General features: G+C 59.3%; 1 protein-coding gene across 2 annotated transcripts in view; it reads right to left on the bottom strand.

The window, feature by feature from the left end:
• Positions 1–14,836, bottom strand: part of Plxnd1 (plexin D1) — a 41,505-nt gene that overhangs the window by 21,555 nt on the left and 5,114 nt on the right. For both annotated transcript variants that reach the window (XM_047534723.1, XM_047534722.1), the window contains exons 2-8: positions 5,714–5,890; positions 3,754–3,885; positions 3,485–3,585; positions 3,264–3,393; positions 1,749–1,926; positions 1,480–1,588; positions 1,132–1,234 (exon numbers count right to left, since the gene is read on the bottom strand). In XM_047534723.1, coding sequence (XP_047390679.1) covers positions 1,132–1,234; positions 1,480–1,588; positions 1,749–1,926; positions 3,264–3,393; positions 3,485–3,585; positions 3,754–3,885; positions 5,714–5,890 — 930 coding nt within the window. The remainder of the gene's footprint in view (positions 1–1,131; positions 1,235–1,479; positions 1,589–1,748; positions 1,927–3,263; positions 3,394–3,484; positions 3,586–3,753; positions 3,886–5,713; positions 5,891–14,836) is intronic.

Genomic DNA, 14,836 nt, shown 5'->3' with positions numbered 1-14,836 from the left:
GGCAGAGTGGCCATCAAGTCCCCAAGGAACACAGCAGCCTTTTAGTGAGCACCTACTACGTGCCATATACGGACATGGTGTTCACTCCAGGACTCTGTCCCAGCCATCTGCCCAGCTGGGGATCACCATCCCAGCCAAAGCCCTGAGAAGCCCCTCTGACCCTCCCTGTGCGAGGCCCAGCTGGCCTTCCAGACTTTGGGCACAGACAAGAAGCCACCTGGCAAGGGAGAACATTCCAGAAACTAACCAGAGGCAAAGCAGGTGGAATTTCCACTTTTAATCTTTCCTCCTGCCTCCTCCACCCTTCCCTGTTGAACTGATTCAGTCCAGCCCTGCTGCAGAGCCCAGGAGGCCGGAAGCAGCCTGAGGGGACCCTGGCAACTTGATACCCACAAGGGGTTCCTGAGGTTGGACCACTTCCCCGACCAGTCACTGGGTCCCCACTGCCCACAGGGAAACTGAGGCAGGGCCTTCCTACCCAGTTCTGGATTTTTGGAAGTGGGTAGAAGGCTGGCTGGGTGGTCTCCCACCTCAGGGACAAATGTCTTTAACTGCTAGGCCAGATAAAAATTCAGAAGATTCAAATGGACAGCTACCCAGGACTGGGACATGGGCAGAAATGGACATTCAGACTGCAGGTGGGAGGACCAAGGGGCTCAGGCTTCCCAGAGGGCCGTGGGGCTAACGGTGTAAAAGTATGGCCACTCTTTCACACCAAAACATCATCTCTGGGAGTCAGGCATGATGGTGCACACCTGTATCCCAGCAACTCGGGAGGCTGAGGCAGGAGGATTGCACGGTCGAGGCCAGCCTCAGTCACTTAGCAAGACCCTGTCTCAAAATGAAAAATAAAAGGGCTGGGGATGTGGCCCAGGGGTTAAGCAGCCCTGGGTTCAAAGATGTGCACCATTCCTGGTCATAATCAAGAGGAAAAAAGAAACAGGAAGCAATGGGTATGTCCAGCAATAGGGGATTGGTTAAATATGCTGTGATGAGCCCCCCAGAGCTGTTAAACCAGGGAAAAGAATATAAATGATATAAAGATGTGGAAATGCTTTCATCATAGTAAGTCTTTTTTAAAAAAGGGTAATGAAACAGTGGGGACCAAGGGCATCCCCAGGCCTGGCTTACCGTGGGGTTGGGCGAGGCCTCGCAGCGAGACTGGTTGGAGACACAGGTGTGCTGCTGCGCGCACCAGAAACAGGGCCACTGTGCCGACAGGCAGCGGGTGCAGCTGCAAGACAAGGGGACCCCTCGAACTCCTGGCTCCCGCCCCCTTATTCTGGTCCCCAACCCCAGGAACTGGACCCGGAAAGCCCATCCCAGCACAGGGAAAGGATTTTGTCAACCTCGGGGGTATCCCGGAGGGACAGGACATCGTGCCAGGTTGGGACCCCACCGCCAGAGGCACGCGGGGAGAAAGTGGCAGGTGGGCCCGGGTCTGGCCAGGGAAGCACCGCAGGGGAGCCCGGCACTCACGCGGCCTGGGGGTACACCTGCGCGATGCGGCTGCAGTCGTAGATGGTGAAATTGGCCGCGACGATGTCCCGCCCATTGACCCGCACGGCCATCGCCACGGTCACGTGGTCTGGAGGGAGCAGGGGAGCCGGGGACAGGTCATGGGGGGGGGGATCTCCGCCCCCACAGAGGCTGTGGTTTCAGGGTCCCTGCCACCCCTGGCCTGGGATCCGGCCGTTCTGCTCCCCCCAGACGGCCATCCCCGCGTCCCCTCCTGTGTCCACACTTACCCTGGTGGGGAGGGAAGGGTGGGAACCGGTCCCTGGGCAAGAGGTTGCAGTAGGCGATCTGGTGGCCGTAGGCGGGGCCGGGAACCCGGGCCACCGTGCGGATGTCATTTCCGTAGTCACAGGCCATCTCCATGCCACTGAGGCTGGGCAGGCTGCCTGAGATCTGCAGGATCATGCCCTGGGGGCGAGGGGCCCTCAGTGTGCGGAGGAGCCTGGGCTGCTCCCCTTCCAGCCCCGCTTCCACCCAAGGGCCGAGCATCGAGCCTGCATCCGGTCCTGCCCGAGTGCAGGCAGGGACAGAAGGCGCTCCTGGAGGGAATGCCCATCAGAGGGGTGCACTCTGCATGGGACCCTGTGGGCCAGCTTCCCCATCGGAAGCACAGCAGTCAGGAAGGCTGGGACCTCCCAGCCCTTAACACTCTCCCAAAGCCTCAGATCTCGTCCCTACCCCAGGGCCTTTGCCTGACAGTTCCCTGTGCCAGGACCGCTCATCCCCAGACACGCTCCTTGGCTCACCTCCATTATTTTCCAACAGTCACTTTTACCTGGTCTAAAATGTCAATTCTCTCTTTTCTGTTTTTTTTTGTTTTTTGCATAGTATTCAACACCAGGTGGCTATTTGATCTTGCTTATCCTCTCTGCCCCAAGAGCATGCTAGCTTCTCTGGGGCCAGGAGTTGGTCCTGTTCAGTGTCATGTCTCCCCAGCCCAGAATTGGTGCTCAATAATACATGAATGAATGAATGGATAGACCTACACCCCGGATGTGTGGGAGGAGAAGACAGGGGGAGGAGTCTCAGGGGCAATAAGCGGGAGGGGCGAAGGAGCCCCAAATGCTGAGCAGCTCCAGGCTGGGCCAGGGGAATCTCCTGTCATCCCAGCAGCCTGGGAGGCTGAGGCAGGAGGATCACAAGTTGGAGGCCAGCCTCAGCCAATTAGGGAGGCCCTAAAGCAACTCGGAGAGACCCTGTCTCAAAATAAAAAATGAAAGGGCTGGGGATGTGGCTCTGGGGTTAAGCACCCCTGGTACAAAAAAAAAAAAAAAAAAAATCCCCATCACACCCAGGATGATAGACATGGACCCCAACCTCGGAGAGGTCACTGAGAAGGGACTGGGCAGGAGCCTGAGCTGCTGTCCCTTGCCAGGGCTGGAACCCCCACCCCATGACTGCCTGCTACAGTGTCCCCGGCCATGCTTCACCTTTGCCTATCTCTGGGGACAAGAAATGGTCAGTCTGGCTGGTGGTGACCTGGCACAGGAAAAGGAAGCAGGCGGGGCTCCCCCTCTGGTCCTCCTACCGCTCCAGACCCCGCCCCTTTCTTTTAAGCCCCGCCCCTTGCACTCCGTGACCCTGAGCAAGTCCTTTCACCTCTCCTGGCACTAGGTGCCGGGGAAGCCAGGTTACTGTCACTCTTCTGGTTATTTGCCCCCCGGACCCCGGGGCACCCTGGGCCGGGGTCGCCCGCTCTCGGGCCTTGGCCGCGTGGCCCAGGCTGAAGGGCGCGCCCGGCTCACCGGGTACTCCTGGCGCACGTCGATCTCCGCGGGCAGGACGGTCATGGCCGGGCAGCGCCCGGGGCCCTCGCTGGCACTGGTCCAGAAGTGCGGCTGGCTGGCATTGGCGCAGTCCTGCTGCAGGGTGCACCTGGGGTGGCGCCGCAGGGTCAGGTCCCGGCCCGTCCGGCGCCGGGTGCCCTCGCCGCTGCCCACCCGGCCCTGCGCTCCCGGCGGCTCACCGCGTCTCCAGCGCGCACCATCCGCAGTAGGCGTCGGCCGCGCCCACGCAGGCCCCGCAGCTGGAGTGCACCTCGCACGCCGCCACCTTGACTCGGGCCATCTGCGGGCAGAGGCCAGGCCCGGCTGAGGGAGGCTGGAAGGGGGGCCCGGGAGGCCAGGCCGCCCCGCAGGGGTGAGGTCCCCGCGCAGCTCAGGGGCCCATCGGGAGGAGCAGCGCGCGCCTCCTGGCCGGGCAGCAAGTCTGCTCAGCTCGTCAGGTGGGACTTACCTGGTGGGACGTCATCAGGTACAGGTAACCGGGGTCAGCTGGGTCAAACTGCATGACCGGGTGCACGGGCTCCCCGTACGCCACGGTCACCACCCGCCTGCTCACCACCTGCATGCTCTCGTTCAGGTTGACCTGCGGGGAAGGGGCGTCAGCGGGGCGTCAGCAGGGACCCTGGGCCCAGCACCCACTCCTGCCTCCGGTCACCGCCACCCCCACCAGGAGCTCCCGCCCTGCTCTTCCTCCTCCTCCAACACGCCTGCCTCTGTGAATACAGACCAGCTGTATGGTTTCCAGAACATTCTCTGGGGGGCTGTTTGGCATCACGGCCTAGAATAAGGGCTTGGGTTTGAATTCTGGTTTTGAAAAGTACAAATGTCCAAGCTGAACGCGCAGCTTCTCATGGAGGTGGGGGGCCAACAAGACCCAAGGAGGGGCAACACCCAGGCTCCTGGGGCCTAGAAGCTTCTCTCTGCCGTCTCCTGCGGGCTGTCCTCCTCAGAGCCCCATCAAATGCTGTCCTTTCTCACCTGGCCCCACGTGTTGCCAGCATCCAGGCCCAGAGCCGAGTAATCTCAAAGTGGGGCCAAGGGGTCACCCGTGTGTAAGAATTAAACCCCAGGAGGCCCGTGACCAGCTCTTCCAGGCACCGGGTAGACAGCAGGCGCCTAATAACTACAGCCTCCTGAGCCGTGGACCTCAGTCCTGAAGGGTCCAACTCTTTTGTCAGTCAACACAGAGGGAGACCAAGGCTCCCAGAGGGGGAAGCAACTGTCCCCAGGTCACACTGCTGGGGTGGCAGAGCCAGGATCCAATCCAAGTGTATCTGATCCCCAAACTCGAGCCCCACCGGCCATGGACTGAGGACCCTCAAAGGGGACGCCAAGGTCAGAGAGGATGCACCCCAAGCCCCCATCTCTGATGTCCCCAGCTGCTGCTGCAGGGCCCCGGGCCAGGCCTGCAGGGGCTCTGACCCCACCCCCCGCCCGTGGTGCCAGCCCAGGCAGCAAAGGGGAACCAGAGTATCAGATCTGCCTCAGTCAGGCCAGGGCGTGGCACATCCGGCTGCTGGCCGAGCAGCCGGCTTTCCCGACCAGGGGGACTGAGGGGACGGGCCCACCACGTCCGTCCCGTCCAATAGCAGGGAAACCAGATGCCAAGATGGCGGGTCCCAGCTCCGGGACCTCAGGGCCAGAAGCTGAGGCATTGTTAACTCCCAGACCACTCACCATGGGTGGGCGAGGAGTCAGGAAGGAGAGCCCTTAACTGCCAGGCTGTGTGGCCTTACCCAGGGGACCCCACGACAGCGGCCAGCCCTTCACAGACGGGGAAACCGAGGCCCAGAGAGAGAATATGCACTGCCCACGATCAAATAGCCAGCAAGCGGCAGCGCCCAGGGCTGGATACCCAAGCCCTAGAGATCCAGCTAAGAGCCCTCTCTGAGCCCTGGTCCCCTCCCCCGTACACTGGGCCACTTATTGCCAAGAATCACAGTGCAGAAACCAGACTTGAAGGATGCTTTGTAGGGGGAGGGCTGTAGCTCAGTGACAGAGCCCTTGCTAGCATTGGGAGACCTGGGTTTCGTCCCCGGCATGGCAAAAGAAAAAAAAAAGAACTAAAAAAATTCTTTGTAGCCAGCTGTAGCACCTGCCTGTCATTCCAGTAGCTTGGGAGGCTGAGGCAGGAGGATCGCAAGGTGGAGGCCAGCCTCAGCAACTTAGTGAGGTTCTGTCTCAAAATAAAAAGTAAAAAGAGCTGGGGACATGGCTCAGTGGGTAAGCACCCTGGGTTCCATCCCCAGGACCCCCCAACACAGAAATTCTTGGTCATTTATAAAGTGTTAGATGCAGAGGACGAAGGGAAGGTTGATGCTGGACCCGTGGAGGCTGGGTGTGCACCTGACCTTCCCCAGCCCACGCTTCTGGGGAAGCCTCCCGCCTCCCCGGCCCCACCCTGGTCCTACCTTGAGGAGTCTGCCATTGACGGTGCCCAGGAAGACCACGGTGTAATTGTGGGCGCTGGCCACGGCCACAGACGTGAGTCCCGGAGCCCGGAACACGGGCAAGGCCTTCAGGGGCTGCAGGATGGAGAGCGGGTGCTGCAGATGGGCCGCCCCGCAGTCCAGCTGCTCCGGCTGTAGCTGGAGGAGAGACGGCAGGTCAGGCCTCGGCTCCAGAACCTTCTTCGACCCCCGCCCACCCAGCGGAACGCCATCTTGGCCTCGGCACCCAGTGCTCCAGTCTCGCTCCTGCTGGATGCCTCTGGCTCCGAGCAGAGGCCCACACACAGCAGGCTGACCCTGACGAGTCGCTGCAAGGAGATGAGGCACGGGTGCACAGGGCCAGGGCAGCCCTGCAAGGGAGGCAAGAAGGCTGGCGAGGGAAGAAGGTCCCCTTGACTTTTAAGAGGTCCCAGCTACTGGGGAGGCTGAGGCAGGAGGATCCCAAGTGGGAGGCCAGCCTCAGCAACTTAGTGAGACCTTGTTGCAAAATAAAACACATAAAGGGCTGGGGGTGTGGCTCAGTGGCTAAGGGTCCCTGGGTTCAATCCCTGGTACCAAAAAATAAATACCATGACAAGATAATGGCAGGCCACCCTGGGGACTGTGCCAGGCTGGTGTACTGACTCCTGGTGGCCCTGTCTCTCAGAAGCGGAAACTGAGGCTCAGAAGAGAAGATCGCCAGTTGAAATGTGGCAAGGCCAGGACCATGCCACAGCTGGAGCCCAGCTCTCAGCCTGCATCTGGCCTTCGGAGGCTCTGAGGGGAGGCTCAGGAAGGTCTCCAAAATAGAGGACAGAACCATTTTCATGGTGGGACTTTAGAGATTTTTTTTTTTTTTTTTTTTTTTTTGCACCCAGGATTGAACCCAGGAGCGCTTAACCACTGAGCCACATCCCCAGCCCCCTTTTGTAATTTTATTTAGAGACAGGGTCTTGCTGAGTTTCGCTGAGGGCCTCCCTAAATTGCTGAGGCTGGCTTTGAACTTTGTGATCCTCCTGCCTCAGCCTCCCAAGAAGCTGGGATTACAGAAGTGTGCCACCACGCCCGGCTAAAAAGATTTTTAAAACTATCTTGTCTGTGATTTTTACAAACTCAAGCCACGGATGTATGCCCACAAGTTTTGTTTCGTTGCATAAAACCAGCTTATTTTCGAAAAGAAAACATAAGTATCGAGTCCTTCTGTCCTGGGACAAATAAACAAGGGTTTATGGCTAGGGCTGTTCCCAGGGTGTCCCTGGGAGCCCAGAGATGGGGTGGGGTTGGGGTGACCTGGGGCAAAATCCATGACTAAATGATCTTCCAGAGGACGGCTGGGGGGGACCTGGGCACCTCACTTCATTCTTCTGAGCCTGTTTATTCAACTATAAAATGGGCACATTTCCTCGTACCCACCTCACAGCCACTGGGATGCAATCAGTCCTCGGAAAGAGTTTCCATGGCAACTGCCTGGAAACCATCAGATGACCTTTGGGGTTTCAGACATAATTATTGCTAATATTATTATTATTATTAAATATAATTGGGGGCTGGGGGTGCAGCTCAGTGGTAGAGGGCTCGCCTACCCTCTCTCTTGCCCTGAATTCCATCCCCCAAAACAAGCCAGGGACAGTGGTGTACATCCATCATCCCAGTGACTTGGGAGGCTGAGGCAGGAGGATCACAAAGTTGGAGGCCAGCCTCAGCAACTCAGTGAGACTCAGCCTCAAAATAAAAAGGGCCGGGGATGCGGCTCAGTGGTAAAGATCCCCAGGGTTTAATCCTCAGTACGCTCCCCACAACCAAAAAAAAAAAAAAAAAAAAAATGCAGGGTCTCCCCTTAATCATATCTATGATAAAGATGATAAAGATGAATTCATAAACACAGTAGGAAATTAACAATAACTAATAATGAAACTGATATTGAAATACTGTAAGTCTCATTGTACAGTAGACCCTAGCGACCTCAGCACATGATGCCTTTTCTTTCTTCATCAAGAAACTTCTACCGTGGGCTGGGGAGATAGCTCAGTCGGTAGAGTGCTTGCCTTGCAAGCACAAGGCCCTGGGTTCGATCCCCAGCACCGCAAAAAAACTTAAAAAAGTAAAAAAAAAAAAGAAACTTCTACCATTTTTCACTTAAAAGAAGCACATCACAGCCTCTCTGGGGCACATCTGAATTGTCTGCTTCGACCTGACAATTATTAACTAAAACATTATTAAAAGGTGGCGTGAACCATCTGATAACCACGTCGGGTACCAGGTGCCTAACGGGAGGGTAGCATATACGGCGTGAACACACCGGACCCAGTGTTGATTCATAGCCCGGCCACAGGATTTCACCCTGGTTCTCAGAACTGGCAAGCGATTGAAAACTGATGAACTCTTTATTTCTGAAACTTTCCATTCTTTATCTTTGGGCCTCAGCTGACCCAGGGTGACTGAAGCTGTTGAAAGCACAACCATAGATAAGCCAGTGGGGGGTAGGGGCCCACCTCCTTTATCTTATGATTGGCTCTTGCTCATCCTCCAGCTTCAAGCCCCCACCTGCCTGATGGCACCCTGTGTGTGTGTCCCAGCTGGGGACAGTCCTGGAAAGTGGGTGCTAATCGTCACCCCAGGCTGGGCCTCCCGCTGGGTTATCCTGCAGGGAAGAGGTGAAGTGGGGTCCGTCTCTGGTGTGGGCAGGGGAGTGGGCGCCTGGCCTGGGTCCCCGGGACGGAACCCTTGATTCACTAACTAGGAATTGCTTGTACCACTAAAAAATCAGTTATTTTCAAATTATAATCATAAAACTGGCCCTGGGGGGCTGTCATCTCTGGAAGGGGACACCCCAGATGACCACTTTGGGGTGTCGCGCTCTGAGCCCCGTGATGGGGGTCCCTATCGAGCCAGGCCTGCCCCCAGCTGGGGGTGACTTGCGGGCCCCAGCAGAGGAGGGGCGGGGAGCAGGCTGGGAACCGGGACGGGCTCTGGCCTGCGCGCCCTGACGTTCACAAGCCATTAATTCTGTGCCGAAGGAATCTTCTAAAAAGCCTTTCCCCAAACTTTTTTTTTTCCTTATCCTAAAAATAAAATCTTAAAAAAAAAAAAAAAAAAAATTTTTTTTTTTTTTTTAAAGGAGAAGTCAGCCGCGCGGAGAGGAAGCGGGGCCTCTGCCCGGGAGGTCTGGAGGCTGCGATCTGGATCAGAAGCGGAAGCCGGGCGAGGACCCCGGGCCGGCAGGAAGGGCCTCCCTCTGCAGCCCGGGAAGGGACACAGGGGGCTTGGAGACCCAGCGGCCACCCTGAGCGCGGCCTCCGCTGAACTTGGTCCCTGGAGTCCCCTGCTGACCCCATCGCCGCCTGACATTCCTCCGCCAGCTCCGCCGCCTTCACATCTCACTTCTTTCAAAACACAGACCCCTCTGCGAGCAGCAGCCCTGAAGATCCAGAAAGATCCAATCCCGCAGGCCCAGCTCCCCACGCTCCGAGGACCAGGCCCCAGCCCTCCAGCCTGGCCCTGGGGCCTTCGTGACTCCACTCCTGCCAACGGCCCAGACCCCAGTCTCAGTTCCTCCTCCCTGGGCCCTGCCCTGGGCTCCAGCCACGCCAATCTCTGCAGTTCCTCAAACTGCTCACCTCTCCAGCAGGGCTCCTGCATCTTTGTAAACACTGTTCCCTCAGCAGCCAGTGTCCTCCCCGTACATCTGAGTTTCTCCAGGGTGGAGACTGGGCTCTGGGGTGACCATTTACCAAAGGGGAGAAGGAAAAAAAAAAAAAAAAAAAACCACCTAATTTTGACTAAAGTGTGAATGACTACATTCAGCTGTTTCCTTTCCTAGCAGTGATGGAGAGCAGCACTGGTGGGTACCAGAGAACCAGAGGAAAAGCAGGAGTCGACAGCCTGCCTACTGTGTGCCAAGCCACACAGGAGAGGCAGGTGAGGAGGCCCAGGAAGCTCATCTGGGCTCCCCTGAGGACCTTGGTTTCTCCTTCTCTAAAATGGGTCAAGCAGTGCTCCCGGGTCTCAGCTCTTTTCTGGCAGCAGGATGGCCCTCCCCCGCCCGCCGGCGGCCTCCTGGGCTACCGCTCAGCTCTGCCCTCTTTCCCATTAAAACGCTGACATATTGATTTCGGGAGCAACTGTAATTGTGTTGATTTTCTCTCCCCAGGAAGCCGGTGCCGGTTTCTCGGGCCTCACATCCTGCCCACAGACCCCACCAAACCCCGGTGCCCGGCTCCCTGGCACTCAGAGGAGGATGAGGCCGGGCGGTGGGCGCCGTGGCGGGGAGCGTGGCCCAGCCGTTGCGTCCCAGGCTCAGACCCGGCCACTGGGCAGATCTGGCCTCCTTGCTGGAGACCTGAAATGCACAGCCACCTCGGGCGTGAGGGGGAGCTGTGGGGTGCCTGGCCGGCTGGGGGCTGCGTCGCTTGGGACCCCGGCGCCCCTGGGTCTGGGTCCTTTGCACTCGCCCTTCACGGTGGCCCCAGAGGGGTTTTTCCCTTGCCTTTTTCTCCACAAAGCTGGCGACGGAACCAGGGCCTGTACGAACCAGGCAAGAGCTCTCCCCCTGTGCCACGTCCCCTGCCCCAAAGGGAGCTTTTTATTTTATTTTTTGTCCCAGGCATGGAATCCAGGGGCGCTCTAGCCCTGAGCTACACCCCCAGCCCCTTTTTATTTTTTATTTTGAGACAGGGCCTCGCTAAGTTGCTGAGGCCGGCCTCAAGCTTACGATCCTCCTGCCTCAGCCTCCATCGAAGTTGGGATGACAGGCGTGCGCCAACGCACCTGGCCAAAGGGCGCTTTAAAAACTGCAGTGCACTAACAGCAACACGAGATCCTGGAGAGGAAGAAGGTCATTTGCAGAGTAAATCTGAAGGTCGGTGGAGAGTGATGTTCTAAGGCTGGTTTCTTAGTTTCGACAAATGCACCGCGGGAAAGTAAGATGTTAGCAATAAAGGCACTGGGGGAAGGGTAGACAGGAACTCTCGGTACGGTCATTGTGACTTTCCTGTAAATCTAAAATTATTCCATGAGAAAACAGTGATTAAAAATAAAAAAAAAAAAAAAGCTGGACACGGTGGTGCACGCCTGTGATCCCAGCGGCTTGGGAGGCTGAGGCAGGAGGACCACAAGCTGGAGGCCAGCCTCAGCCACTTAGCAAGGCCCTCAGCAACTCAGCAAGACCCTGTCTCAAAATACAAAATAAAAAGTGCTGGCCATGTGGCCCAGCGGTTCAACGCCCCTGGGTTCAGTTCCTGGGATGGAAAGAATAAAAGAAGACTTTGAACAGAAGGAGCCTCAGTTTCTCATCTGTAAAAGGGAGTCACATGGAGAGCACGGCGGGAGAGGCCCTGCTCGCGGTGGCCTAATACTGAGCACTTGTCGGTGCTCCGTAAAATGATCCCAGGAAGCTGTGCAGGCCACCAGGCAGAGGCTGGGGAGCCTGCAGGACAGGGGGGCCCTGCAGCCTGAGCCACCACAGAGCTGGGTCAGGAGCCCGGCCAGCCTGCCCTGCCCGCCGGCCCCGGGACGCCCAGCTCCGCTTCCTGGATGTTTCTCACTGGGGCCCAGCTGGCCCGTTCCCAGCGCCCCTCCCCCGGGTCCCCGAGGAGCCGCGTGGGCTGGGCGGCCAGGCCTTCCCTGGCCAGAGAAGCGGCTCCCTCCCAGCAGCCCACAGCAGGCGGGTGGCCGCTCCTCGGCCTGGAACGCTTTCTGTCCCTGCCGCCGCCCCTGGAGGGAATTCCGGGCTGGAGAAGCTGAGGGACAGGGATGCTGGGCTGCATCCAGGACCCGCTCCCAAGCTGTCGCTGCCGACCAGACGGAGAAACTTGGAGCCCTCTGCCCACCTCTCTGGGGACACAGAGGGGGTACCCGGGTCCACCCTCCAGTGGCCCCCATGTCGTTTCCGGGGCCTAGCCCAAGGCCAGGAAGGGACAGCGTTATGACAATCACAACATAAGAGTGCCCCCCACCGCGCGGCTAATAAACAGCAAGGTACGGTCCGTGTGCACAGAGACGGCAAGTGACTTGTCCAGAGACACACAGCCAGGTGGCTAGATCCGGCCTCGACTGTGGACAGGCCAGCTCCGGGGCACTTGTGGGTACCCAGAGCCTAACCAGCTCCTGGGGGCGGGAAGGGTCCTGCACTGGAAGCTGGAGACCCGGCCAGGAGGCGATAGCGGCTTCTGGACAGCACCAGGCACAGAGGCTGGGCGGAGGCCAGAGAGGGGCCCGGGTGCCAAGGGGACCAGCGGGCCCTGCCAGCGCCACTCCTGGCCTGGCCTCCACTCCAAGGCTGCTGGCCTCTCCCCTCCGCCCAGTAGTTACCGATCTGAGCATAAAGTGCGGCCATCACGCCCCGCGGGGCCTGGGGCTGGTAATGGAGCCGGGAAGCCGCCTCCCGCCTCCCGCCTCCCGCCTCCCGCCTCCAGCCTCCCGCGTTGATTCATGGCCGAGATCTCCAGCCCCAGGCACAGGCCGGGCCACCTGCTTGGTTCAGCCCCGCCCCAAACCTGGGTCTCAGTGACACACCCGGGGGTTGCCCGGGTCCAGAGCCACGTGGCTGTCGCTCAGAGGCTTCCTGGGTCTGTCCCCACTTGGTTTCCATGACGACACCCACACCATCATCAGAGCCGGGCAGGCCCTTGGGAGTCACCTGGGGGCTTTGGGTGACGGCCACCCCCACTTCCTGGTAGCACCTGGCAGGCCCCGGATCCTTCCAGAACCAGACTGGCCGTCTCGCTGTTCCCCACAAAGCCTCCCTGGGTCCCGGGGACCAGAGCACAGGGTCTGGATCCTGGGTCCCCAGTCCCACCTCCTGCAGGACCTCCTGGTTCCCCGGATGAGGCTGGTCAGCTACAGCGTGTTCCTGACCGTCCCGGGGGCCCCTGGAGAGCAGGGTGCAAGTGTCATTTGTCCCTTTTGGGGGACTGTCATGTAGTAAAGCCAAGCTCTCCAGACTCCAGACTCAGGAGAATCCTGGCCCCAGCCCGGGAATCCCAGCTGCTCCCCAGGGAATCTTCCAGGTCCTGCCCATGGGGGTCGCTGCCCTTGAGTCAGTCCTTCTGGAGGAACCAGGGAGCCAAGGTGACCAGCACAGGCGCTGCAGACAGACACCACCCGCTGCACCTTTTGATCGCTGTGTGACCCCTGACAAGTCACTCAGCCTCTCTGGGCCTCTCTGCTTCCCCTTCGGCAGACTGGAGCTCACCCTCGCCTCCTTCAGCCTCCGGGGTCATGGCAAGACAGACTCTATGGAAAGCATGTGCAAAGGGTCCCCAAGAAAAAGTGCTCGAGAGAAAAAACAATAAGGACGTGACTGGGGGAACTGCCGGTGTTCCAGGGAGCGCCTCCTGGCCGCCCACCGTCCAGCTCAGACCCGGCCTCATGAAGACCAGCAGAGGGGCTTCTGCAGGGGCTGGTGCCACAGTCTCCGCTGGATGTCACCGGGTCACCCCCTGCATGAAGCCCATTTTACAGATGGACAAGTAGAGGCTCAGAGAAGGTAAGTGACCCGCTCCAGGCCCCAGGTAGAAGCTGCAGAGGTGGGATTTGGGTCTGGGGCCTGGAGGAGGTCCCCAGGACCCAGCTGGCCTCCGCTGTGCGTGTGTCTAGGGTGGTGGCAGATCCTCCATCCAGCCGCCCCTGGACAGATCATGCTTTGGGCGAGAGGGCCAGTCCAGCCCCAGGAGCCCGTGTGGCCCTGGGCTGGGGTCGGAACCCCGCCCCAAAGTCACTGTTGAAAGGGATCCATCAGCTGACCGTTCCAAGTGGCCACTCCAGCCCGCGAGCATCTGCATACCCCAAGGGCCTTGGCCTCCAGATGTCCCAGCCAGCCTCACCCCACTCCCTGGGGCCCACCTGGAGGTGATGGTGGAAGAGGGCCACCTGAATCTCCAGGGCCCAGCCCACGGCTCCCGGCCAACTAGCACAACCCGTGTGGGGCTGGCAGCGTGGCCTCCGGGTCTAAGAGTCAACCTGTGGACCCGGGCTTCTGTTAAGCAGCTGTGTGGCCCCAGGCAAGTTCCTTCCCTTCTCTGGGCCTCAGCTTCCTCTCCTGTAAACTGGGGACAGCAGCACGGTCCCCCTGGCTGGGACTGTGAGGTCAAATCAAGGACGGTAGCATCCCCGGCCCTTTTTATTTTGAGACAGGATCTCACTAAGTTGCAGAGGCTGGCCTCCAATGTGCGATCCTCCTGCCTCAGCCTCCTGAGTGGCTGGGATGACAGGCTCTCTTTTAGAACGAGAGAGTCTGAGGCACGGAGAGAATAAATGACTGGCCCTGGGTCACACAGTTTGTAGGCTTGGAGACTACGCTGGCTTTCTCTCTCTTCAGACCAGAAGGTCCCCGACACCCAACCCAGGGTCTCTGCTTGCTTGCTCTTAACCACGGGGAGCTCCCTCCCTGCCCCCCAGTCCCAGCCCCAACATAAAGCCCATCTGGAAAGTTCTCTCCTCCTCCACCCCCACCTGGCATTTCGGACCCTAAATCGGTGCAAAAAATACCTTTCCTGGCTCCACGTGCCCGCCCACCCATGCCGCTCCGCAGTCGCGGGGGACGTTCTTTCCACCTTTACTATAAAAAGACACCTTGGAAATGGAGCGTCGGGTGGGCTTTTGCCTGGGGATTTAAGTAGGCGAATCGGACGGTCACTCGGAGCTTCAGGAGGAAGCGTCCAGAAGGGGGTCGGACGCAGCCCCCGCCCGGCCGCTGGGTGACCGCGCCTGGGTCCCCACGCGGCGGCCCTCTATTTGCTTTTGCCCCCCACAGAGGCCAGGGGAGCGCTGTGGACCCCGGGCAGCGGAGGCTCAGGGCCCCTCTCGGTGGCTCTCGGAATATTCCAGCAGCCCCAAGGAGGCCAGAAGGAGCGGAGGCTCCTGGCAAGGGCCAGAGTCGCCCGAGAGACCCCAGAGCAGAGGCAAGGGCCAGGTGTGGGCCAAGCCCCCGACTTACAGGTCAGGTGATGGGGGACAGATGAAATGCGGGGTCCTGCCCCCCAAGTCCAGCCACACCCAGAGAAACCAGGCCACTGGGACTGGGAGGAACAGGGATCCTCGGCCCCTGGTAGCCCCAGAGCAAAGCCACCCTGTCCCGGAGGCTCGCACCTGGCTGTGGCTGAGCCA

The sequence above is a fragment of the Sciurus carolinensis genome, chromosome 19 (assembly GCF_902686445.1).
Source record: "Sciurus carolinensis chromosome 19, mSciCar1.2, whole genome shotgun sequence".
NCBI lineage: Eukaryota > Metazoa > Chordata > Mammalia > Rodentia > Sciuridae > Sciurus > Sciurus carolinensis.
Note: the sequence above shows the minus strand (reverse complement) of the source record. Positions and strands in the feature narration are given on the sequence as shown.